Raw genomic sequence first — 26828 nt, 5'->3', positions numbered from 1 at the left:
AATCTTAAGAAAAAAAACCATGGCTTTAAGAAAAAAAGACACATGGCTAATGTCTACAGTTTTCCTAAATTGCCCATCAAAGAGCCACTGGTTTCACTCTCATCATGCCCATGAGAGGCCGTGTTTGTGTTCTAAATGAATTCTCAAAAAATGAAGTCCACCATATATCAAATCTCAAATTCAAATTAAAATATAGAGAGATGTCACTTGAGAGTATTTCAGAGCAAACATCACCCCAGCCCAAAAGCACAGTCATTCCTATACCTTTGTTCTCATAAGGATGCCAGATGAGTGTTAAGTAATTTAGGGCAAAAATAGGTGATGGAGATGGAGGCCTGGCATCAGGTTTTGCCTTACTTCTGTACTTAATGTTGCCGCCATATTTGTTAGGCAGATGCATTGTCTTACATTTTGCAGGCCTCATAGTCTGTGATTTATATTAGTCTCAAAACTGGAAGAACAGGAAAAACAACTTACCTTCTTTTATAATGTGTTCAAGAGAAGGTGCGTTCATTCTTGTTTTAATTAGACTATTCAGTAGAATAGATTTAAAATAGACTGAATGAAGTACTGTTTTAAATATTCAGTTGGATTTCTGGTTTGTAATCAGACTTATGTATCTAATTTGTAAGTGATTGTTTAACACTGAACATTTTTATTTCCATAAACAATTAGAACAAAAGTAGGATCGGTGTACATTTGAGAAATGTTTGGCTTTTTTTCTATTTATTTATTTTTTTTTAAGTTTTAGAGCTGAATGTAGGTATTGTTTTCTCAGTCACTGGTTATAATGAGAGGAAATGATTAAGAAGAGAAATGTTGCTGAAAATAGTAAAATTAAACATTTTGTTTGTGCTTGCCTATGACAATTAAGACTTAATGCTGTCTTCAGGAAAAAGCAGTTTATAAATTAAGTGCCCTGACATTTAAGAAGTCTGAGAATTGAAGGTTTGGGAGCCAAGGAGGAGACTTTAAAAGTTTTATGTTTCAACTCTTTGCAGAGTTTCTCACCTTGTTGTGTGTTTTCGTAGATGTTCATTCCATGGACTTCTGTGGCTCATTCTTTGCCAGTAACTGGTAATTGCTTTCCTCTCCTAAAAAACAAACCTAGCCTGGTATTTTTATTCTTTTGTTCATGAGAAGTTCACATAAGGAAAAATGGGTATGGCATCAGCTCTCTTCTGGTTACATGTACTTTGTTGGGGAAATACGTGGGCCACCTCAAGGATCTTCTGATATTTTGACAATGGATTTGATAAAACGGGCCACAGCATTTATTTTATGGTTGTTGATACTAAGGCACCGGGAGACTCAGGAGGCCATTTGAAGAGGCAGGCAACATCTGTACTTTCATATGAGAGAGTTGAATTAAAGGATGGTCTGTTATGGTTTTGGTATATAACAGTCTTGGAGGACATTTACAACCTCATGTTCTGATGTTTATACATGTAGACAGGCTTTAGGGTTCAGGTGTCAGAGATGACAGCTGTGGCTCGGGATTCACCTGGATACAGGTGGTAAAAAGGAGAAAAGAAATATTTGGGGACCAAAGTTTATCTCCTTTCTGTGGTCCCTTGTTATAGAAGAGCTGTGCCCTAGATATGAATCTGAGCACTTTACGTATATTATTAATTCATTTAATCTTCCTGGCAGTCTAATGAGGCTGCCAGGCAGTTACAGTTCTTATCTCGACTCCATAAGGAAATGGAAGCACAGAGAGTTATACAATATGGCTCATAAATGAAAGAGCCTGGATTTGAGTGCAGGCAGCTTGGCTGCGGACTTGGGGTGTTTAAGCACTACTTAAGCACTTAAGCAGACTTGGGGTTTTTAAGCACTATACACTGTCACCTGCTCTCTAGGTAGATGATCTGTGTTCTGTGACCATGTCACACTTGTTCTCACATAAAACGCCCTCTTTCTCTCCACTATTTGTTCATGCATCCATCAAACATTTTTTGAGTATGTGCTATATGCCAGGCGGTGTTGAGTCCTGCAGATAGAGAGGAGGCAAGAATCCTGCTCTCAGACTTATAACCTAGCCAGGGAGACAGACTAAAATCACCCCAGAAACATGTGAAGACCAACTTGGGTAAGAATTTGAAGGAGGAAGGAAGGAAGCTTTGAGAACATAAGGATGGGATCTGAACTCATTGGGTCACCGAAGGAGGCTGCCACACCAGAGTGACTTAGAGCTGTGGTCCCAAGGAAGGGGAAGAGGTGGCCATCTAAATGCTAGTGTGGTGCAAGGAAGACTTGAGTCAAGTTTGGTCCCTTCATGGACTGTTCCCCAGCTCTCTTTAGAGCCCTTGTCAAGGGCCTTATTTAAGCCCTGCCTTAACGAGGTTGCAGCCTTTCCTTGTGTCCTGGTGTGTATGTAGGTTCCTATACAAAATCTGTAAACATTAAGTACACACACCTGGATCTTTGGTGACTACTTGTTCTGTTCCACCTCCTGCTTCCTGCCTTGTATGAGGTGTTGAGAGTGGCAGAGTGTAGACTCCGAACAAACAGGGACTGTGAATGTCTGGGTCAGGAAGTATGCCTGGACCCTCCAAATGCTTTATATAAGCTAACAGAAGTCATCTGAGCTAGAGCTCTTATTTTTAAATCCATCTCTATCTTACTTTTTCCTTTAGCACATCCTTGAAGAATTGACTACGCCTAGTTTTATGCTCTTATATAACTGGGCTCAGAAGGTTAATTTCACTAGCTCCCCTGGGCATTATCACTAAGGTTGTAGTGACACATTTAGAAAGTCTTATTCACTTAATTATTATTTAAGTTAAATTAACTCACTAGGGTGGATGCACTTGTAGTACCTTACAAGTTTAAAGCAGTTATCCACTAAGCATATATTTACTAGGCATCTATCTGATAGGAGGCACTGTAAGGCTTATAAAGGTATAAAAACATGTTTACTGCACTTAAGATGCTTTATACTTCAGTATAAAGGAGAATAATTACAACAGAGCTGTCAGGAGCCCATGAGGAAGTGGTTAGGAGTGCTGTGGGGAGCCAGACTGCCTGACTCCACCACACCCTAGCTCTGTGACCTTGAGCAACTGATTCTCAGCATTTCTTGTATAAATGGAAATGGGTTAATAATGGAACCTATTTCAGGGTGGCTGTGAGGACTATTGAGCCAAATTATGTAAAGTGCACGGAATAGCGCCTGGCACATAGAAGGCACCTTGTAACTTTTTGTTTTTATTATTATCATCATTATCATGGTCATTTTCATTCTTATAGTTGAGTCTAAGGAGTCGGGGAAGGTGGTGGAGGTGGTATTTGAGGTAAGTCTAATGAAATAGAAGAATTTTCGTAGCCTGAGATGGTGTGGAGAGTATTCCAGAAGAAACCCCAGATTAAGGTGTCACGTATGCTTAGGGAATGGTGAGGAGTCCAGACTAGCAGATGTGGTTCATTTAAGTAACAATGAGAAATTCACCCGGACACCTGGGTGGCTTAGTCGCTGAAGGGTCCGACTTTGGCTCAAGTCATGATCTCACAGTTTGTGGGTTTGACCCCGCATTGGGTCTGAGCTGACAGCTCAGAGCCTGCTTCAGATTTTGTGTCTCCCTTTCTCTGCCCCTCCCCTGCTCATGCTCTGTCTCTCTCTGTCTCAAAAATAAATAAAACATTAAAAAAAAAAAAAAGAAATTCACCTAGAGAGATCAGTTGGCACTTTATCTTGGTGAATGATGGGCAGTCTGGCTGGGGTTTTTGAGCATGATTGAGACTCTTAAAATCCTGTTCCAAAATTGCTGGAGTAGGCAGGAGTGGAGGCAGAGAGAAATCACGTTAGTCTTAGCGTGTGATGATAAGGGTTTGAAATAAGGTGATGGCAATAGTCATGAAAGAAAGATCAAATGCAGATTCGCCAGCAAAGGAATGAAGTTTAAGATTCAGGGCCTTTCACATGCTTGGGCCTCTCTCTCAAGGTCATTGAACAGACCCTACTGGTGGTTTTATAAAATTTGAAAAGATATTTGTATCTTTTTTTTTTCTCTCCCCAAATGTTATGTTTCAGACCCCCAGGCTGCAGAGACTCTAGAGAAAGAATCAGTCAGGGTATTGATTGGATGAGGGTGGACACATTGAAGGAGAGGCCAGAGTCAAAGGTGACTTTGGAGATTGAGTTTGGCTGATCAGGAAGAACTCTGGATGACAGACACAGGGGGATGATGGGAGAAGCCAGTTAAGGAGCAGTGCTTTCAAACCAAGGAGGTGCTCTACACTGATTAGCTTTACCAGGGAAAGAAATTTTTTTTTTTTTTTTTTGCCTCTGCCCGTCCCATCCTCAATTGCTGTCTTGCAAGTGTGATGATTTTAAGTTATATGGGGCTTGGGAAAGGGGTGTGACTGTTAAGGGATTAGAACCCAAAGCACATATCATACATAGGGGACATCGTTGTAAAGCCCCCATTTAACACTCTGTATATGCTGAACCTAGTTGTCTGGAACTTTTAAAGAGAATTTCTCTTTTGGTTTAAATCTCCTATATTTGGTAAATTTTAGGGCTTCTAGACTATTTTCAAGTTGTAACATCTGTTTTCTGGAAACTTCTATTTTGAAGAAATTTAATGGACTCAGAAATTGTTGGAATGCTGATTTCACAGTTATTATGTCAATGTTCTAGTGATAGTACCTGACTGGGAAAGATTGTTCTCAGCATTTATTTCCTCTTTTACAAATAAGTAAAATAATAAACAACAGGAAATCAAATGCCAAAACTAAAGAATACGCTCTCAGATGGCCAAATCAAATCCTCACGAGTATTTCCACTTTACAGACCACAAAATATAAGTGTAATTAAAAGAGGGCACAGGTTTCGTCTTTATATTAGGGTTGTGTACATGTATACATGTTGTATTTTATAGTAAGTCTTTTTGGGGGAAATAACAGCACCTCAAAACAAAGCTAAAAACATAGTAAGAACTGAAGCAAGAGAAAGACCAGAGAAAGACCATCAGGCAATTTGTGACTTAGGGTCTGGTTCTGCCCTTCTATAGTAAGCCATTTGTTTGAAGAATCACCTTTTAGGTATCAGAAAGATTAAATTATCTGAGTAAGGAAATATCATTGTAAATTCCAAAATGCTTCTGAAATTCATATATATTATTTTTTGACAGGCTTTAAAGATTTAATGACCATAGGATTTAGTGGAAAGAAATGATTTAGGAGTATTTGCGGATTAATTCTAAGAGGATTTTATTAACTTCCCAGGTTGGTTTGCTATTCTTCTATAAGATTAGTCCAAACTTGATATTTTTCAGCATTGTTTCTCAATGTGTGGTATGCACACGATTTAAAAATGTTAAATTATGTATTTTAATATTCGTTTATGTCTAGACTCTATATGGCAAATGATATTGGTTTTCAATTAATAGCAATGATGTAAAACACTTGAGAATAAATTGATTTAAAAGAGTATGTCTATTTAAAGAGAGATGGTAATACAGGGTGCTTTGTGTGGTTGCCGAAGTAGGGTAGGTTGATGCACGATTAGTTGAAGTGTGGGAAACATTGGTGTATTGGTAAACCATATAAATTATGCTATCTTGTAGTACTATAATTTTAATAATGTTGTTAAATAAAAACTCGCAGCCATTGTGTGGTTAGTTGGTTGTTTGGCTGGTATGTATGTATGTATGTATGTATGTATTTATTTATTTAAGAATGCTGGCTCTTTAAGAATCTTTTAGTAAAGAAATTGAGAGAGTTAGGGGCACCTGGGTGCCTCAAGTTGGTTAAGCGTCCGACTTTGGCTCAGGTCATGATCTCACAGTTTGTGGGTTCGAGCCCCGTGTCGGGCTCTGTGCTGACAGCTCAGAGCCTGGAGCCTGCTTCAGGTTCTGTGTCTCCCTCTCTCTCTGCCCCTTCCCTACTCGTGGTCTGTCTGTCTGTCTTTCCCTCTCAAAAATAAAAGAAAACATTAAAAAAATTAAAAAAGGAAATTGAGAGAGTTATTTGGATTAAGCAAAAGCACAATCACTTTAATTGGTTTACTTCTAGTAGTTAGAAATAAGAAAGCATATGTCCAATGCTATTCTATTGAGAGTTTTCTAGGACTTCCTGGCAAGAGTAGTGTCCTTTGATAAAAGTAATGCATGTGCTCACTCTTCCAGGGGTCAATTAGTAATTGGTAAATGGTACACCAAACACCATGCAGAGGGCTTTTGTTAAGTTTTATCACTCAAAAGTTTGGGAAGGTCCTTTCAGTTTGGGTTTATATATGCTAATATCTAGTGAAGAGAATAGACCGCATATTATTTTTTTCCCTGGGAAGCAGAAAAGGAAAATAAAAATATTTAGAAGATGCTTTGAAATTAATTTTATTCAGAAAATATTTTTAGAAAAATTAGAATATCTGGCACCCAACTTTTGAATATTAAATATATATTTTATTTTTAGAAAGAGTAGACATTTACTGTTTCACTGATTTATTCTACATTTGAAAAACAAATTAATCCATGTCAGTACAAAATGCAAAACATGTGGAAACTATAAATGTAAAACATGCAGTAAAGTAGAAAGTACTCTTTTCCTTTCTCGCTCCAGTCCTCTCCCAACCCTATTTCTCAGACACGACTACTATTAACAGTTTGAAGTCACCTAGTTTTAAGAAGTCAAGTGGAATGGCATTTAAGAATTTGGAAGAGTAGGAATCTTTTTTCCCAATTTGTGCTGCTGTGGCCTGTGTTTATATTTTCAAGCATATGTGGCGAATGGAAGTACTTTAGGCTTTGGAGTCAGATCTGTGTTCGAATTCTAACTCCATCACAGAACAGCAGAGCGAGTTTGGAAAGTTCCTTACTTTCCTGTGCTTCAGATTTCTCAGCAGCAAGGCTTAGTAAATGTTGCTTTTCTTCTGAGCTCTCTTTCTCTTTTAATGTCTCTCTTTCTCTTTTAATAGGAGACATATCTAAGAAGATCTGGCATAAGAATCCATGACATGTTTGTTTTTTTTTTTTTTAATAGAATTTGTTATTTTAATGACCCTAGCCTGCATGCATTCAGTAATGCACTCATTTATTACATTTCACCTACTGTCAGGTTGTAAAAGGTCACTGAATTTACCTGCCCCTGGAATCTTCCTGGAATTTAGATGGCCTCTGCTGGGTTTCACTTTGCACTTATTAATAATTGAGCACTGGGATAAAAATAAAAACAGACTCTCATCTTACAGTGTGAGAACATGGGTCATGTGTGCTAAGTCATGCAGGTAAGATGAGTACCCTGTGGGGTATCCAGTCTAAAGAAGTATTTCATGTGGGCTGTCACCTCTCTCCTGCAGAATGGGTGCCTCAAAATGAAAGGGAATTAATGTAATTGCTCCTGAGGAGGGAAATGTATTTTTGCTTTTCAAAGGTTGTTGTATAAGCTTTAATTATGTAATCCAAACACAGAAGCCTTTTACCGCAGCTTTCCCTTTTAGCAGCAGTAGTCAACTTTGCGATACTGCTGCATCTTCAGGCTTGAGAAATCAGTGCATTATAACCAACTCTATTTATAGGGTATAACCTGCCCATTAGGGCACAGCAAAATCCTGTTTTAATATTGGTCTTTAAAGCTATGTTTGGTTTAAATGGATTTTTATGATTATTTGAGCTGCAACTAGAGTTCTGATTCTCCATTTGTAGAATCAGTGACTCACATCTAGATCGTTCTTTTACAGTGGTTTCATTTTCTGTGCTGTTTTTTGTTTCATGTTCAGTTTGCTTTGGTGGTTTGTGCCTTATCAGACCTCCAGGTTTACTTGCCAAATGAATATGGAGCTTTCTTTTTAAAGCTAGAAGTATCTTTTATGTTTTTATTTTAGTTTTCTGTTTATTTTTTATTTTTTACTTTGAGAGAGAGAGAGTGAGAGTGGGGAAGAGGGGCAGAGGGAGAGAAAGAGAGAATCTTAAGCAGGCTCCATGCTCAGTGTGGAGTCTGATGTGGGGCTCGATCCCATGATGCTGAGATCATGATCTAAGCTGAAATCAAGAGTTGGATACTCAACTGACTGAACCGTCCAGTCACCCCAGTTTCCTTTCTTTATTTTTTTTTTTTTTTTTTTTTTTTTTTTTTTTAAATTTTTTTTTTTTTTTTAACATTTATTTATTTTTGAGACAGAGAGAGGCAGAGCATGAACGGGGGAGGGTCAGAGAGAGAGGGAGACACAGAATCGGAAGCAGGCTCCAGGCTCCGAGCCATCAGCCCAGAGCCAGACGCGGGGCTCGAACTCACGGACCGTGAGATCGTGACCTGAGCTGAAGTCGGACGCTTAACCGACTGAGCCACCCAGGCGCCCCCAGTTTCCTTTCTTTAGAGAAGACAGAATTGAGGTATTTTCTAGTCCTGAAATTATTAATAAGTAAATACACATAATATATTGCTAATGGGGTAGCTCAAAACTCAAAGAAAATTTTCAAGTAAAGAGGAAAGTCCTACTTTTTAGGAACTGAGACTCTGCCCCTCTTGTTGAAATGTACAGGGTGTTCAAATAATGCCATTAATTCTAGGTGGAGAGGGTTTTTAGGAATAAAATTTGATTCCAACTATAGAGGAAAAGCACTGATGCCCTCAGCCCCAAGTTAGAATATTACATTATACTTAAAATAAAATCAAAGTCTGCCAATGGTTTGTATTGCTCTTCACTATTTGGCCACTAGTTGCTTCTCCTTCCCATGTTCTAGCCACGCTGCTGATCCCTTGTCCAACCCACCACACTCTTTCCCTTGCAAGGATGGTGGCCCTTGTGATTCCTACTGCCTGGCAAGCTGTTCTTCCTTTCCCCTGCTCTCCCCTGGGTTTCCCCCTGCATATCTTACCCTATATGTCTCCCGGGCACCCCTCTCAAGCAGCCCCTTTCTTTTTTTTTTTTTTTTCAACGTTTATTTATTTTTGGGACAGAGAGAGACAGAGCATGAACGGGGGAGGGGCAGAGAGAGAGGGGGACACAGAATCAGAAACAGGCTCCAGGCTCTGAGCCATCAGCCCAGAGCCCGACGCGGGGCTTGAACTCACAGACCACGAGATCGTGACCTGGCTGAAGTCGGACGCTTAACCGACTGCGCCACCCAGGTGCCCCTCAAGCAGCCCCCTTTCTATCCTCTTTCCAGAACCTTGTTTATTTCCTTTTGAGCACTTAACTCAGATGGTATTTATTTTTGTTAATTATTGTCTTTGTCTCATTAGAATGTAAATTCTATTACAAGAACAGAAGTACCTGATACAGTGCCTGCCACATATCATATAGTCAATATGTTGATTAAGTTGTTTACTGGTTTTAAGAGCTCATTTTTGTTTCTTTAAGATTAGTTTATCATGCTGGACCAGAGGGATTTAAGTATCTTGGATATCAACAGTCCAGCCAGTGTGTTTTCTAATGCTGTTACCTGCATTCATTTTCACCCGCTTCGTTGTGATTTTATTTTATTGTGCTGACAGTGCACAGTCCAATAATGGAAGTAGAATTGTTCTGCTCCCCAAAGGGAAAGCACTGCCATTGTGCCTGTTCAATGCGCCTTGTAAACAGCCCTGGATGGCCTCTTTATGGATCTGCCGTCTGTCTCTAAGCTCTATCCATTCCTCAGCCAAAGGCTGCAGCTCAGCTTCAAGCTGGAAAAGAAATTTTGGCAGCTCGGTTGCTATCTTTTAAAGGTCAGCATTAATTGTCACCATGACTGACAGTTTGTCAGAGTGGAAAAGGGGAAATGCAAATTTGGTGAGTAGTTAAATTAGTTTCGTATCATTCTTTGATGGTGTTCTAAATGTTGCTCTTTCTCTGTCTTAGGTAATCTACTTAAAGAAGACACCAGAAGAAGCCTACAGAGCACTGCTATCTGGCTCAAACCCCCCCTATCTTCCCTTCAGGTATAACTCTTGTGAGACTTGGGCTAATGGCACTTGGCTAGGCAGCTGCCGCTGTAGAGTTGGATTACTACTGTTTTTTAATTGTCTTTAGACTGTGACTATGATGTTGTATGGAATAAAAGAGATGTTAGTTTTTATTTTATTTTTGTAGAGTTTCCCCCCTCCCCATCTAACTAAGAATAAAATCGCTTTTTAAAAAATATTTTTTGGGGTTAACTTATTTTGAGAGAGAGAGAACGAGTGGGGAGGGGCAGAGAGAGAGGGAGACACAGAACTCAGCGCAGGCTCCAGGCTTTGAGCTGTCAGCACAGAGTCTGACGTGTGGCTCAAACCCATGAACTATGAAATCATGACCTGATGCAAAGTTGGACGCTCAACTAATTGAGCCACCCAGGCACCCCTAGCTTTTTCTTTTTAGGAATTAATTTTCTCCTTGAACCCTTTCTATGTCTTGAGGAAGGCTGTCTCTCATTACAGTGTTGGGAAATATTTTTTTAAGTATCAGCTGAAGGTCTTTAAATTTTTTTAAAGTTTATTATTTATTTTGGGAGAGAGAGAGAGTGAGCAGGGAAGGAGCAGAGAGAGACAGAGAGAGAGAGAGAGAGGGAGAGGGAGTCACAAGTGGGTTCCACAGGATCAGTGCAGAGCCTGATGTGGGGCTTAAAGTCATAGAACTGTGAGATTATGACCTGAGCTGAAACCAAGAGTCAGATGCTTAATCAGGTGAGCCACCCAGGTGCCCCATCAGCTGATGGTCTTTTAAAAATTTCAGGTAAACTTGAGCCTGTTTAAAAAATGGAAGGGAACATACAGCCAAACTCCTACAACAGTCATTTCTGATAGAATTATGAATGATTTTAACAGTTTTACCTTTTTGCTTATTTGTATGTCCAAACCTACAAGCATATGCATTTCTTATTGTTGTTACTAATCTCATATTACCAATTACAATGAACGGAAGGAATAGCAAAGATTGAGGATGCCTCTTTGTCTGACTTCCTTACTGTCCTGTAAACTCAGAGGGCAGGTCCTGGTGCCCGACACTTAAAAGTGCTCTTAATAAATATTTGAATGAATAAATCAATACTAAATCCCTTAAGATCCAAGGGGCTCCTACCTCTGTTTCTCAGGCCACAGAAGAGGGCCTTAATTAGGCACAGGGTAGGTGCCAAGGTGGGGAGGAGGAATGGGGGAGATATTGCCCTAATGTGCTTGATCTTCTTGATCCGCTTGACTGTCTCAGTGAAGTCAGAGGAGAGTAGTGAGAGGAAAATGTCCTCCAGCAATCTAGAGTATGAACGAATTAGCGATTGAAGGACAGATAAAAACTGACAGTTTATGTATAGGAGCTTTTTAACATGGAGACAAAGCTTGTTTTTTGCCTTCCCCTTCTACTGGCTTCTATAATTTGAAAGTCCTTTGTAAAATACAATCCTAACTTTTAGAAAAAGATACTTATTTCAATCAGTTTGGGCTGGTGTAACAAAGTGCCGTGGACTTGGTGGCTTATAAACAATAGAAAGGTATTTCTCCGTTCTGGAGGCGAGATCTGGGTGGTCACGTTCTGGTGAGGGATGCAGACTGCTAACTTGTATCCTTACATGGTAGAATGAGAGTGAGAACGATCTCTGGGGTGCCCTTTATGATGGCACTAATCCCCTTCATGAGGGCTTCACCCTCATGACCTAATCACCTCCCAAAAGTCCCACCTCCTAATACCATCAGCTTGGGGATTAGGGTTTCAACATGTGCATTTTGGGGGGACACTAACATTCAGTCCATTGTGGTAATAATAATAATATTAGTCATTCTACTAAGTTTTAAACAAAGTGGTTAAGAATATATGTCTTGGAGGCCGAGACACTGGGTTTAAAGGCTCATTCTGCTTTTTACTACATGTGGTAAGTACAAGCACCTTGAGCAAGTTATTTATTCTCTCTGAGCCTCAGTTTCCTTTTCTGTAAAATGGCTTTAGGGCTATCCTGGGGATTAAATGAAGTAATTCATTTATGATTATGCCTGGCTTTTGTTTTTCTCCTTGTTATTAGTACTGTTACTATTATTAATAAGAAATAAGGATTTTCCACAAGGATATAAATATGAATAGGAAGTATTTCTTCCTAATGATCTCAGCTTCTAGTTGGGGCAGGCAGACCTCTAGGCACATAATTAACTGTCAAATAGTTAGGTTGTACAAAAATAGAAGACAAGACTAATTCTGACAGAGATTTGGAAAAGGATCAGACTCATTTAAACTGAGCTTTCATTTTTTTTTAACGTTTATTTACTTATTTTGAGAAGGGAGAGAGAAAGAGCGAGCACATGGACACAAGTGATGGAGGGATAGACAGAGGGAGAGAGAAGAGAATTCCAATCAGACTCCTTGCTGTCAGCACAGAGCCCAACTTGGGGTTCGAGCACACGAACCATGAGATCATGACCTGAGCTGAAATGAAGAGTCAGATGCTCAACCGACTGAGCCATCCAGGCGCCCTGCACTCTAAGTTGTATCTTTCTGATAACCCAAGACATCAAGAGTTGTGTTTACATTAAGCTGTGTTTATTTCTAACTCCAAACTCTTCATAAACTATACATTTGAAAAAGAAAATACCACAAAGTAGTATATTTATGATTTAGTAAAGCATTAATTTTTAAAATTATTATTGTTATTTACTTATTTTTTCAAGTACTCTCTATACCCAACATGGGGCTTGACCTCATGACCCCAAGATCAAGAGTTGCTTGCTCTTCCAACTTAATGAGCTAGGTGTCCGCTCCCCTCCTATTTTTTTTAAAGTTTAGTAAAGAATTTAGTTGAAAGAATACTATTCCAGAATAGTTTTCTGGAATTAGACTGAAGAAGCTTAATTTTTTCCTAATCAAGATAAGATGTGAGTTGATTTTAGTCTCTACATCAGGCCAACTAAGGCTAATGTAATATTGTTAACAACCATCTTACAGTTCTGGTCAGCCATCATTGCCTTGGCCTTTATTTGTAATCTGGATTCTGTCATCCACTATGTTGCTTACACTATTTGTTGCTAAATTATAATTTTCTCTTCATTGTCTAGATTTTTAAAAACCTTTTTTTAAAAAGTTTTTATTTATTTAAGCAATCTCTACACCCAACATAGAGCTTGAACTCATGACCCTGAGTAGCATGCTCTTAAGAGTAGCGTGTTCTTCTTGCTGAACCAGCCAGGGGCCCCTAGACTTTTTTTTTTTTTTTTTAAAGCAAGAGAGAATAGCAGGGGGAGAGGGAGTGAGAATCCCAAACAGGCTCCACATTCAGCATAACGTCAGACATGGGGTTTGATCCCACGACTGTGAGATCATGACCTGAGTTGAAATCAAGAGCCTGGCGCTTAACCGACTGAGACACCCAGGTGCCTTAGATTTTTTTTTTTTTTTAAATCTACTCCTGCCTTAACACTTTCATGTAAAAAACAAGAAGCCTTGAAAGAACTTCTATTTAAGTGCAATTGCTTTATTATTTAAAGTTTTTAAAAAATGAAGACCAGTTTGAAGGCTTGTCAAAGTATGGCTGGTATCTTTATGTGCCCCTCCATCAGATTCCTGTTTCCATTTGTGCTCTATACTTTTAATGTCTTTCTAATAAAGAAATTTTAAGGCTACTGTGAACTTAAATAATGCTCTTCTTCAAGATTTATTCATTTAATAAAAATGTATCTAAGCAATCTTTTCTGTGAAGCCTTTCCTCATTTTTCTAGAGAGGCTTGGTAGGTCCTTTGCCTGTAATTCCCCATTATATTTTGTGTATTGCATTTTGTGTATTACATTTGCTACATACATAATTAAAGCAAATGTCTTGTATTTATTTGTTTGCATGGGTGACTCTTCACCAAATATGGCTGACTCTTCTCTTGAGGACTGGGATTAGGCTCTTATTTGTGTGCCAGGGAATAGATACATTAATTTATTTATGGATTTTTCTGTGCTAGTCACTGTGATAGTCTTATGGATCTTAGGAGGATAAGGACAGCAAGGTATTTGTTCTGGGGAACTCAGTGCATAGTTTGTAAGTATGTAGGTATGTAAGACAATTGTCGTGCTTTGTTCAATTCAGGAGATAGGTACTATGGGACTACTGAAGAAGGAGGTTTAAACCTGAAACTGGGGATTGGAGGAGATGTTAGAGGTAGGCACCATGATTGCCTTTTCATGCTAGGATGAAAACTGGAAAATAACAATCCAGGTGTTGATTTTAGGTGCTGTGATTTCATTTGCATGGCTTAGCTTGTCTTTTATAATGGTAGGTTAGGCAGGATATTATACATTATGATGTTTGCAGTACAGGCACATTACTATAACTGAAAGGACTGTCTGACTGAGGTTTTTCTTTTGGATTTATCTTAAAAAACTGTAGATTATAGATTTATATTACCTTAGGTAAACATTCTGTAAAGATGAGGGAAATAAAAAGAGTTGGGTAACTTGACTGCCTATTCTTTTTTTTCACCCAGTTTTATTGAGATGTAATTGACATCAATGATTATCACAATAAATTTAGTTAACATCCATCATGTCAAAGAGTTGCAAAAAAAAGTTTTTCCCCCTTTTGAGGAGAACTTTTAGGACCTATTCTCTTAGCACCTTTCAAGTCTACCATACAGCAGTGTTAACTGTAGTCATCATGTCGTACATTACATCTTCAGTAGTTATTTTATAACTGAAAGTTTGTACCTTTGACCATCTTCACCCGAATCCCCATTTACTGCTTAGTCTTGATTACATTGATTATAGTAGACTTTAGAGATAGTTGAATTTCTGGCTGTTGTGACACTCAAGGAGTGTTTGTTGTGATGTTACTGTTTGCAAGTCAGTATTAGGATGTTCCATTTAATTGTAAAGTAAATGCGTCAAAAAATGTACTTTTGCTTGTATTAAGGATAGCCAATGTGTTTGTCAAGAGTGACGTTGGCTGAACACTAGAGCAAGAGGGTATTTTTCACCTACTTCAGTTCTTTGAGTCCATCCATCTTTAGTGTTGGCTTGGCAGTTGGCCTTCCAGGGAACAAGGGCCTTTCAGTTCTAGGGTCAGAGTCAGCAGAGTTTGAATTGGCAAGCCTGGTGTGAATCTTCTTAGGTACTTTTCCTTTCAGCGTACTACCAGATTCATAGTCTATACTATTGACCAATTGTTCTACAAACTCATATTAATTGTGCTTGTCTAAGGTCCCATGAGACCACCAACTCTGAGTGCAGTTCTCAGATTGTTTTCTTGGCAGTCAGTGGCTGTGGTTTTCAAATCTGCATTCTCTGACGTTCATAAAACAGTATTTGTGAAAACTCTAAGCCTTGCAAAACATGGAAATTGCACAACTCTTCATTTTGATCTCTTTTGTGCTTTTAAATTTGTTTTACACTTACTTATTTGTTTATTCATCCATATGTGTCAGTTTGGTAAGTTTTTTTAGTATCGATGATGATTCATAAATCTGCTAAAGTCAAGTTTTCTATAACATATAATATTAAGTGGGGAGTGAAACAGTACAGACAATAAAGAACATCCAGAGTCCCAGTTTTGAAGACAAATACAGAAAGCATGACATGACAAACATTGACTAGGTACAGAGGTGAGGCTGAGGTAAGGGTGCTCTGCTGATACCCAATGCAATAAAGCTGGTTGAATGTTGAATGTTCCATCTCCAACTATTAGTTTAGTTTTTCTATTTTGGTTTTGTTTTTGTTTTTGTTTTTTTTTGCAAGTCTCTTCCTGGATAGGCCCAGGAATGCATTTTTGTGTAGCTATTTTATTTTAGCTTGGGGAAGAGGCTAGACCTATAGGTAGTATTTCCCAAAGTTATGTTGGTTCTTATACTTGGTTTTAAAAAGTCTGAGAGGTTTTAAAAAATACTGGTGCCTCGTTCTACTCCTGGAAATGTTGACATAATTGGTCTTGGGTATTAGGTTTGGGTATTGGGATTTTCAGAAACTTTCTACATAATTCCAGTATGCTGCCAAGTTTGAGAAACATGGCTCTATGTGATCTGCTGTGGCAAAATAAAAATAAAAATAATAAAAAGATTCAAAGGTCAAGTAAGTTTAGAACTCTCCATCTTGGAGGTTTAAAAAGCACATTCTTGGGGTGCCTAGGTGGCTCACTCAGTTGAGCGTAGGACTCTTGGTTTCTGCTCAGACCATGATCTTGAAGTTTGTGAGTTTGAGCCCCACCTTGGCCTCCATGATGATGGTGAGGATCCTGCTTGGGATTCTCTTTCTCCCTTTCTCTCTGCCCTCCCCTGCTCATGTGCTCACTCTCTCTCTCAAAATAAATAAACTTAAAATAAAAAAATGAAAAGCACATTCTCATTTTAAAGATTCTGAATGGCTCTGAGTAATAGAGAGATCTGTTTGACTTAGTTTAACGCCAGCTCTTCCAAAGTACTTCATCCTGAATCCCTTCCCACTCCCTGCAGTTTCTGTTCCTATCCGGCAGCACCAGTGTTCTGAAACATTCTAGGACACATTTCCTGATCCACACCTGTGTGGAACAAAGTGGATCTCTTGGGATTAGAATAATATGCTGTCATTTGTGGAACTGTTTTTATGTTGTTTCCTGAGAGTCTTGGAAATAGATGGCTTGTCAAATGATAGCATTTTATCTACTATGAACAGGAACATACAACTTTTCTCTTAGAGCACGTGTGAGACTAGAAAACCTTTCTTACCAGAGGACCCACAAACCTCCCAAAGGCAGTCCTTTAATGACATTTGTCATTAAAATGAATCTGTACTGTTTGTATTAAGGGAGGGGTTTGTTGTGTTTTGGGGATGACCCTTAGTGATATCCCTGTTGCTGAGCTGTGTCTTAATGTGGCTGAGTCTTAGTGGGAAATCTCTGAAGCAATGACTCTAGATCATCTGGGCATGCCAGAACTTGTAGTTCTCTGAACAAAGGCTCAAAGGGGTCAACCACTTAGAACTTGGCATTAGGCTGCCTTCTTTCTTCTAAAGCAAAGTAAACATGTGCTGGTAGATGTTAGATGTTATTATAAAATCTATCTCTTCACAGGAAACGTTGAGCCAGATATTTGTTAACTTAAATATGATATTGTGATTTTTGTCAAAGTGTATTTAGCAATTAACTTTGTATTTCAAAGGGAAAGTTTTCCTTACCATGTTTTTCTCTTGAGTATCAAAAATATAGAAACAATTTATTTTATCCTTTTAAAGATTTTATTTTCGTTTTCAATTTTTCCTTCTGATGGCTACCTCTTTGCTTCTCAGTGGTGATCTTTGGGGTTATTTCTGCCCTCATGGATGTTTAATAAACCTTTGTTTTTAATGCTTGGTATGATGAGAAAGATCTGCATTAGTTTTGAGTACTGAGGTTGTGCCAGTTTCCTGTGTTGAAAATAGATAAAAGTAGGGGCGCCTGGGTGGCGCAGTCGGTTAAGCGTCCGACTTCAGCCAGGTCACGATCTCGCGGTCCGGGAGTTCGAGCCCCGCGTCAGGCTCTGGGCTGATGGCTCAGAGCCTGGAGCCTGTTTCCGATTCTGTGTCTCCCTCTCTCTCTGCCCCTCCCCCGTTCATGCTCTGTCTCTCTCTGTCCCAAAAATAAATAAACGTTGAAAAAAAAAAAATTAAAAAAAAAAAAAAAAAAAAAAAAAAGAAAATAGATAAAAGTAGATGGCCTATCCAGTACAAACTGTTGAATCCATTCTCAACAGCTAGGGCATGTTGAGTAACTTGGACTACCATGAAAAGCAGTCTCTTTATCAGATTTTTCTTGTTATAGTGGTAAATAAGCACCATTATATAGGATCTGAGAACAGAAACAACTGTCAGGGTCTTTATGACCCACTAACTACATGTAAGGAAGTGAGTTACATCTATTCTGTTTTTGGAACATGGCAGTGCTTCAATGTGAAAATTGGTTCAGATAACTTTTTTTGTTATTCTTATTTTTACGGTCCCAGATGGGTGTTACCAGACTTTCTACTGAAGAGTCAGTGATAAAGGTGGTTTAGAAAAAGATTGCAATCATTTACATTAATGAACATAGTTATTTTGTTGAATGTCTTGTAGATGAAGCTCTTTTCGATACCTGGATTAAAGACAATTTACTATTATTTTTATCTGTGAAGCAGAATTAATGTGGTTAAATGGGTGGCACTCACATGTGGATAAAAGGCCCAGAGCACAGTGCTTGATCTGTTTTTTTGGTGCCGTTATTGTTAGTTCTAAACAGATCCTATTCTGCTGACTTTATGTAACCTTTTAAGCCATGATTTAGAAATGAATTTTTACATATCCGTTTCTTTAGATGAACAGAGAGATTACTGTATGGCCTTACATTAAATCTGAAAAGCAGGAGATTCTGTATTCTGTGTTTGTTAGGTACTGGTTGTGTTCAGCTTTTGATTTTGCTGCCCCATGAAGTCATTTGATTTTGCTCTTTGAGTGGGAGATGGCTCTGTTCTCCCTACGAATTCTCATCAAATACCTTTTCATCTTGTAGCCTAGGTGATACAAGCAATCAGCTCTTTCTTTTCTCTGGAGCTAGTACATATGTGTCATGGATTTGTTCAGAGACTGGAAGTCAAGTATAGTTTGGATAATTATGTGAATATTTTGGGGCATTGTCTAGTTCCCAGGTATCCATACAATATAGTCTAGAGCTGAACTGTCCAGTATGGTAGCTAGCAGCTTTGTGTGCTTTTGAGCACTTGGAATTTGTTTAGTCCAAACTGAGACTGTAAGTTAAAGATATATATTGGATTTTGAAGATTTGGTATAAAAAATGTAAAATGTCTTCTTTATAATTATGTTGATTAAGAAAATATGTTACTAATTGATTTCACTTGTTTCTTTTTACTTTTTTAAATGTGGTTTTGAACAAAATTAAAATTATAATTTTGGTTCTCTTTTGTGGACAGCATCATATTTCCGTTGGACAGCAATGACCTAGATTGAATTTTCATTATTGTACATAGTTTATGATTCAAAATTGTTTTATATAATTTTTGTTTTGTTGGGTCAGTTGTTCCCAGCCACTAGAGTTGTTCAGATATAAGATGAATGATTTCCTGGTAGTGATCATTTGTTCATTCATTTGACATCTAAAACATTAATGGACCCAACACTGTGCTAGACTCTGGGCATGCAGACATAAAGGACACATTACCGGTCCTTAAGAAGCTCATGTTCTTGGGGCGCCTGGGTGGCTCAGTCGGTTGAGCGTCCGACTTCAGCTCGGGTCATGATCTCACAGTCTGTGAGTTCGAGCCCCGCGTCGGGCTCTGTGCTGACAGCTCAGAGCCCGGGGCTGTTTCAGATTCTGTGTCTCCCTCTCTCTCTGACCCTCCCCCATTCATGCTCTGTCTCTCTCTGTCTCAAAAATAAATAACCGTTAAAAAAAATTTTTTTTTTTAAAAAGAAGCTCATGTTCTTGTGCGGTTGTGTAGTTGTATTTAGGTCAGTGCTTGGAAGGTGGTTAGATGAATCTTTGAGATGCTTTCCAACCCATTGCTCTGAAGATATTGGCATACCTCCTAACTATTTGTTATCCAGAGAACTCACAGAGAATCATGGAATTAAAACATACGTAGATCATAGCCATCCCCAATATTTCTTCTGTCAGCTCTTTTGTATTCTTTAATGTAGTCTCTACATTTTATTTATTTATTTATTTATTTATTTATTTATTTATTTATTTAATGTTTGTTTATTTTTGAGACAGAGAGAGACAGAGTGTGAATGGGGGACAGGCAGAGAGAGAGGGAGACACAGAATCCGAAACAGGCTCTAGGCACTGAGCTGTCAGCACAGAGCCCAACATGCGACTCATAGCCATGAACCACCAGATCATGACCTGAGCTGAAGTCAGACGCTTCGGCAGAACCACCCAGGTGCCCCTGTAGTCTCTACATTTTAAACCCTGTGACTCTGTTCTTTATTCTTTCTTCATTTCCAACAGCTTCATTACCGGAAATGCCTTCTTATTGCTTTGTGTGAATATGTTCTTTCATCTCCCATTTTGGCTCCTTATTATTAACATTTATAAGGTTGCTTCTTTCACAGTGATGTCTAGATTCTTAGGCTACAAGCAGTGGTATGTTGGTAAACAGGCTCTGTAAGTAAAAAGGGTTTGTTGATTTCTGTGGTGTAAATACAGCCACCAATGCTAATTTGGGTTCTGAAAATTCTTGAATATTCAGTAATCACTTTGTGGGAGCCTATGCTCTATGACAATAGTGGGATTCAGCACTTTCTCTTTTTATCTCATTGTGGATGGTGGTTCTAGTTTTCTTAAATTTAATGTTTCTTCTGTTGCTTCTCTGGAAAATAAATGCAAAAATATAATAAAGTTCCAGTTGCTTCATCTATTCAAATATTCATTTAGTTTTTCATTCAACAAATATCTGTTGACTGCCAGCCATTCCCAAGGTCATAGTTAGTGGATTTTTATAATCATTTCATAATACTTTCATGGTTCATTTGGCTACTATGCTGGATGTCACACTTACAAAGAGAGTTGTTGTGATGGATGGAGTTTAGATGGTCTAGCATGAGGTTGGGTTAAATTTGTATTTGGATGTGTCTGAACAACTGTTGTCTGTAACCTTAGTCTTCCATATTGGGGAGGAATGTAGGATTTCTTCTTCAGCAGAGATGAGTGATTAGAAACCCTGGGTGTTGGGATATGAACTTCTCTCTGAATGAAGAGCAGCATGGTGTTTACCTATCTAAGGGAGTTAATGCAATGCATGGTAAAACTATCATGACAGATAAAGGTAAGGGCTGTGGTGTCCCCAGACAGCATTGGGTGTGCATACTTTTTCCCACAGTTGAAGTCTGTGGATTTCAGTGATCCTTTGTGGGAGAGGTAACAAACAATACATGTCCTCTTATTCAACTCAGTAAATATTTGGCTCAATAAATATGAATGAATGAGTGAATGAATGAGTGAATGAATACATTGATAAATGAGTGAAAAAGCAAACTGGGAGTTACGTAAACAATTGGGAGCTGTAGTTGCAATAAAAACTGTGGGAGTTTAAAACTTTATATCACATTAGTGTAGTGATGTAAGTTGTAAAAGCTCTTTATAGTCTCTCTAAAGTGTCTGGGTTAAAATAAAAGTGTGTTTAATATCACTTGACAAGCTCCTTTACTTAATTGAAATGTTTATTCAATATCTCTATTTTGTGCTAAGCAGTATGTTAGATACTAGGGAGAGAAGGGTAAGTAAAAAATGTATAGATCCTGTCTTCTTTGAGGCTGTTACAGAGAGAGGCAGAGAATCAAATAAGCATGCCACGATATGTCAAACTATAGTTGATTAAGTACAATAAAAAAAAGTTGGGGACCTGCTCTAGCCAGGGTGGGGTTGAGGTTTTTCCCTGGAGACTTTGATCTTTGAGTTGGGATATGAAGGACAGGTAGGGTAACTTAGGCAGAAGGCAGCAGGTGACCTGTGACCAGCAGGAGCAAAGGTCCTGTGGTGAGATCAGAGAGCCCTCTCGGAGGACCTCAGGCAAGGTGTGATGGGCAGATTGTAGAGGGGCATAAAATGAGGAGGCCTACGCAGGCAGGGCCAGATATCACCAGGATACGTTCGTTGACATTTTGAACTTTCCTGTGAGAACAGCGGAAGTCAGTGAAGGGTTATAGTCGAAGAGTGACTGGATCTGATGTGCTTTAAAACAGATATCACTCTGGTTGCTGCTAGAAGACTGATTAGCAAGGAGAGGTGGGGGGTGGAAAAGCTGTTGCGGGAGTCCACCTGAGAGGTGGCGGGGGCGGGGTATCAGAGAGAAGTCAGTGCAGGCAGTTAAGAGGGGAAGGTAATGGGACACTGTGGTGGACAGGATAAGGGGAATGAGAGATGCAGGGACGTCTGAGTTCTAGCGTGAGGGGTTGTGGAAGCTGCCTCTTTTACGGGATAGCGCTGGAGGACTGGATTATCGTTGTTGTTTTGGGGGGGCAGCTGCAAGAGGGTCTTCTTTCACAATGAATGTGAGATGCCTTAAGACACCCAAATGAGAAGGTCATGTATGTGGTTAAAAAAATATATTTATTTATTTAGAGAGTCAGAGAGAGAGAGTTAGAGCAAGTGGGGGAGGGGCAGAGGGAGGGAGGTTCCCATGAACCTTGAGATCATGACCTGAGCCGAAATCAAGAGTCGGATGCTCAACCCACTGAGCCATCTCAGGTGCCCCTAGTTTGTGCTAGAGACAGAAATTTGAGGGTCATTGGTAGATTGATGGCAGTTTACATGGATTAGATTATGTAGGGCAGTTCTCAAAATGTGCTCCTTTCTACCAGCTTCATCAGTACCCTCCTGGAAACCTGTTAGAAACGCAGATTTTCAGGTTCTGCCCCCATTGGATCAGGATTTCTGGTGGGATCCAGCATTCTGAGTTTAAGGAACCATCCAGGTGATGCTGATACATGGGAACTCGTCCTGGACTAGGGAGAGGGCATGGAGTGAGAAGAATTTGAGTCTGGGATTGAACCTTGAGAAGCTCTAACTTTTAAGGATTTGGAGGAGAAGGATGGCTTTGCCAGGGAGATTGGGTAGTAGCAGTGTGTGGAGATGTAGAAGAAAAATCCAGGAAGCCAGTGAAGACAGTATTCAAAGGAGTATTATTATTGCTGACAAATTCAGTAAAATGATGCTTGGGAAATGTTCCCTGGGTTTAGAAGAAGCAGATCCAGAGAGACAGAAAGTAGATTACTGATTGCCTGCAAGTGGGGAGGGAAGGTGAGCAGTCACTGTAAATGGGCACTGAATTTCTTTTTTGGGGGCTATAGCTCTTTTGGAATTAGTGGTAATAGGAATTGTGAATATACTAAAAGAAATCACTGACTTGTACACTTTAAAAAGGATAAATTGTGAATTTTATCTCTATTAAAAACAAAGCCCCCCAGGTGTAGCAATATGAAGATAATTGGTAACTTTAGTGTGACATGTTTGTGGTGTGGACGAGGGTGGAAACCGATCAGAGGGTGTTAAGATGTGAGAGGAGGGAAAATGGAGCAGGGGGAGAAGTAATTCTTCAGAGAAGTCTTGTTTTAAAATTTTTTTTTTAATGTTTTATTTTACTTTTTAAGAGACAGCGGGGGACAGAGCATGAGCAGGGGAGGGGCAGAGAGAGAGAGGGAGACACAGAATCGGAAGCAGGCTCCAGGCTCTGAACTGTCAGCACAGAGCCCGACACGGGGTTTGAACTCATGAATTGCGAGATCATGACCTGAGCCAAAGTCGGATGCTCAACCGACTGAGCCACCCAGGCGCCCCTGAAGAAGTCTTGTTTTAAAGAGGAGTCTCATGGCTCAGAGCCTGGAGCCTGCTTCCGATTCTGTGTCTCCGTCTCTCTCTGCCCCTCCCCCGTTCATGCTCTGTCTCTCTCTGTCCCAAAAATAAATAAACGTTGAAAAAAAAAAATAAAATTTAAAAAAAAAAAAAAAAAGAGGAGTCTCAAGAGAGGGTGATGGTTGAAGGGAGATGTCGAGTCAAGAAAGTTTGGGACAGTTTTTTTTTTTTTCTTTTAAAGATGGTAGAGACCTGAAAGTGTTTAAATTCTGTTGGGAAGGACCCAGAGGAGATACCTGGAGAAGAAAGTGATCATCAGTTGTGTTGAATAATGATACAGTTTCAGACTCAAAGGGACTTCTGTAGTTTAATGGAGCCTGGTATTTTCCTAACCATCTCCATTTCTTAGAAAAAAATAGGTGAAAAATAATCCTGAAGCAATCCTCCAATTCAAACTTGAACGTAGTATGGGGCAGGTATCTTGCTGCCTTCCAGGGTCAATTATTCTTAGATGCTTCTGACTGTATTGGGTGGTTGAGGGAAGGGAAGGGAAGCAGGGAAGATTGATTTGTAACATGGGAGATAATGTTTCTTTTATAGAATAAAATCTCTCAGCTTCTTAAGTGGACTTTCAATCTTATGTCAGTCACTTCCTTCATTCTACCTCCAGAAGAACCCAGTGCTGCCAATTCCTGAGCCTTATGGGACATTTCTAGTATTAATTAGGTGGATTCTCTGGCTTTGTCACCTTAATATTCCCTTTTCTTGGTTTTCTAATTTACTACCACTCCTCTGATTTCCAGCTTTCACAATTTTATTGCTATCTTCTGCTCTCTTATTCTCCCTGAGCTTGTTGGATTTCTTTCTTAAAAAGCCTTTCAAAATTCTCTTTTTAGTGTGGATTTGGTAGATACATGTGTTCAGTCTGCCATCTCTACCTTCTCTTTCTCTTACTTTTTCCCCCCAGAGAACATATAACATGTTTTTGTGTCTGTTCACTTTTATAGCTGCTCTCCTTTGTCTAAGTAGGAGCCAGGTTCCACTAATAAGCCATTTCTCCTGCTCAGTATGGAGGCAGGTTTGGGAACCTATTTGTCCTTGTGCGGTTGTCATGAGAATTAATTCTCCTGAGGAATGGGTGTAATGTCCTTTGGTGTGTCATCTCCTCTCCCCAGTTCTGAGAATGTGACCTAATTTTATCGCATCCCTTATTATATTTCATGCTGTAAATTTCTACCTGTCTTTCCATCCTGCTGTGACTGCTTTATATCCTAATTCTGTCACATGGCATGTTAACTCGTCTTCCTCTCTCAGGTCTATAGATTTGATCACCAGGTCACCAGAGCTCTCTTTTCAGTCACTGGTAAAACTTGTGGCTGTGATAGGCCAAGAGATAGCATGACAGTCTCACCAAACTTTGCAGACAGTCAGAAAGACTGGGTCTGGAGCATTTCTATGACTTATCTATGTGAATTCATTTAGGTGAGTCTAGGCATGGGAAAATATACTTCAGAGACTAAGAGCACCTCCAGTTCTTAAAATTGTTTTACTATTTTAAATAAGAAAGTTTTTGTTTTTGTTTTATTTTTTCTTTACTGAAGTAGTGATTTTTAATCTTGGGTCTGCGGAGATAGTTCAGAGAGTCACTGAGTTTGGATGACAAAAAGTGTCTTTGTTTTCACTTATCTTAATTATATTCAATTATAAATGTTGGAAATAAACTATAGTAGTATTAGCAATATGAATGTCACAATAGAAATTACAGACATTTTTATATCCCATTATAATTTTTACATGAATCTTATATATTTCATATCTCTTATTATTTATGTTCATTCCTTCTTCAAAATTATAGTCATCACTAGACCTACTAGGTCTTGTTACATATTAATAAAACAGTAAATAATTAAATATGGTCTTATAAATTATTTTTTTAATATTTTGGTAAATTTAATCGAATTAGTCTTCTGTTATTCATATATATTTTATTTTATTCATTTAAAAACATCATTCTGAGAAGAGGGGTTCACAAGCTTCATCAGATTTCTAAGGGGTCCATGACACATGAAAGATTCTGAAACTTTGACCCAAAGAGACAAGTGCCTGCAAAGGAGTATGTGATTCTTTATATAAACTGCTATTTTGTCTTAGATCCCAAGCTATACCTTTCTCTGGTTTAGTCCATTAAAATTTGCTTTTTAATACATGGTTTGTCTTTACATGATATTTGGAAAAGGGGCTACTTTGCTTTGCACTGACCCATGAGTTCAGATAGCATTAAAAAATGTCTTGAAATCAGATTTACATATGTAGAATAATCCTTCCTATTAACATAGGTTAACTTTGAAGTTTCAAGAGTGTCTGGGTGGCTCAGTCGATTAAGCAGCTCAGGTCTTGATATCAGGGTCATGGGTTTAAGCCCCTTGTTGAGCGAGGCTTCAGCAAACAAAAAACTTTGAAGCTTCAGAACTTAAACATTTCTTTTAAGTTGCTTTGCTTACTTCCTATTTTTATATTAGTTTATCAGAATGTTGAAATCCAGTGACATTGAAGCTTCATTTTAATTCATGACTTAGCAGCCATAGGTTCAAGTTACATTGGGTGATATAAAACTCAGTTTTATGTTAATTATACGTTAAAGCACTTAAAGGTCCTTTTCTCCCCATGGAGCATCATCTTCTGGCACCTTCCCTACTGTTGCCCTTGAACCAACTTTGTGTGGTGCCTTCGACTTTGCCATTGGCAGGTGCCTGACAGCTCTATTCCTTCGGGTCAGCATGGGGGGCTGGGCAGAGAGACTGAGAGCCTGGAGGTCAAGTTTCTTGCCTTGGACACCTTGGAACATTGCTAGTGTTAAAGCTCCAGTGCCAGTTCTTGCTTAACCTCACCTGAACTTGATACTTCAGTTTTATGTTGCCTAAAGCAGGTTGCTCTAAAAACTTAAATAAAGTATGAAGTACTCAATTTTCGGTGCAGTAGGTTCCCACTCCTTTTGATACAACACTTCATGGTGCATTAGAAGTTCTCCTGGATCCTGAGAGGAGATTGTTTGGAAGAATGACTGCTTTTTCCATAGTTTTTTTGTTTTTTTGGGGGGGAGGGTAGATAGGAGGGGTGTCATTTAATCCAGGAAAATAGCAGCTAGCTTCTGTTGACCTGCCTACATTGTCCTCCTTACATTTTTATGCTTGTATTTACCATATTCCTGATAGGTGGTTGTTCCTCTCTGAGAATACCATTGGTGATTATAAATCTTTTACTTAATGGAACAGTTCAGGTCATTGTTAATAATACCAAGAAAAACTATAATATTTCTTAGGTGCTTCCTATGTGCCAGGCTCTTATATGAAGGACTTTCCATTTATTTTTCTTTTTTTTAAGTTTATTTATTTATTTTGAGAGAGAGAGAACAAGCAGGGGAGGGACAGAGAGAGAGGTAGAGAGAGAATCCCAAGCAGGGTCTGTGCTGTCAGTGCAGAGCCCAGTGTGGGGCTCGACCCCACAAACCATGAGGTCATGACCTGACCCGAAATCAAGACTTGACGACTTAACCAACTGAGCCACCCAGGCGCTCCAGGACTTCCACTTATTAAATGTAATCTGACAATAATCCTGTAAATGGTAAATACCATCAGTAACATCATTTCAGAGATGGGAAACCGAGACTCACAGAAGTAA

The 26828-nt window shown here is 39.0% G+C and overlaps 1 protein-coding gene across 10 annotated transcripts in view; it reads left to right on the top strand.

Annotated features, from left to right (window-relative positions):
• Window positions 1-26828, top strand: part of CDC14A (cell division cycle 14A) — a 207149-nt gene that overhangs the window by 53858 nt on the left and 126463 nt on the right. For all 10 annotated transcript variants that reach the window (XR_006962767.1, XM_047083940.1, XM_047083937.1 and 7 more), the window contains exon 5: window positions 9785-9864. Coding sequence is in view for 9 of the 10 variants with exons in the window: in XM_047083940.1 (XP_046939896.1) it covers window positions 9785-9864 (80 nt within the window). In the remaining variant the exon portion in view is untranslated. The remainder of the gene's footprint in view (window positions 1-9784; window positions 9865-26828) is intronic.

This window comes from Lynx rufus, unplaced genomic scaffold (genome assembly GCF_022079265.1).
Source record: "Lynx rufus isolate CCGP_SWC_20201006 ecotype Redwood Valley unplaced genomic scaffold, mLynRuf1.p SCAF_2, whole genome shotgun sequence".
NCBI lineage: Eukaryota > Metazoa > Chordata > Mammalia > Carnivora > Felidae > Lynx > Lynx rufus.
Note: the sequence above shows the minus strand (reverse complement) of the source record. Positions and strands in the feature narration are given on the sequence as shown.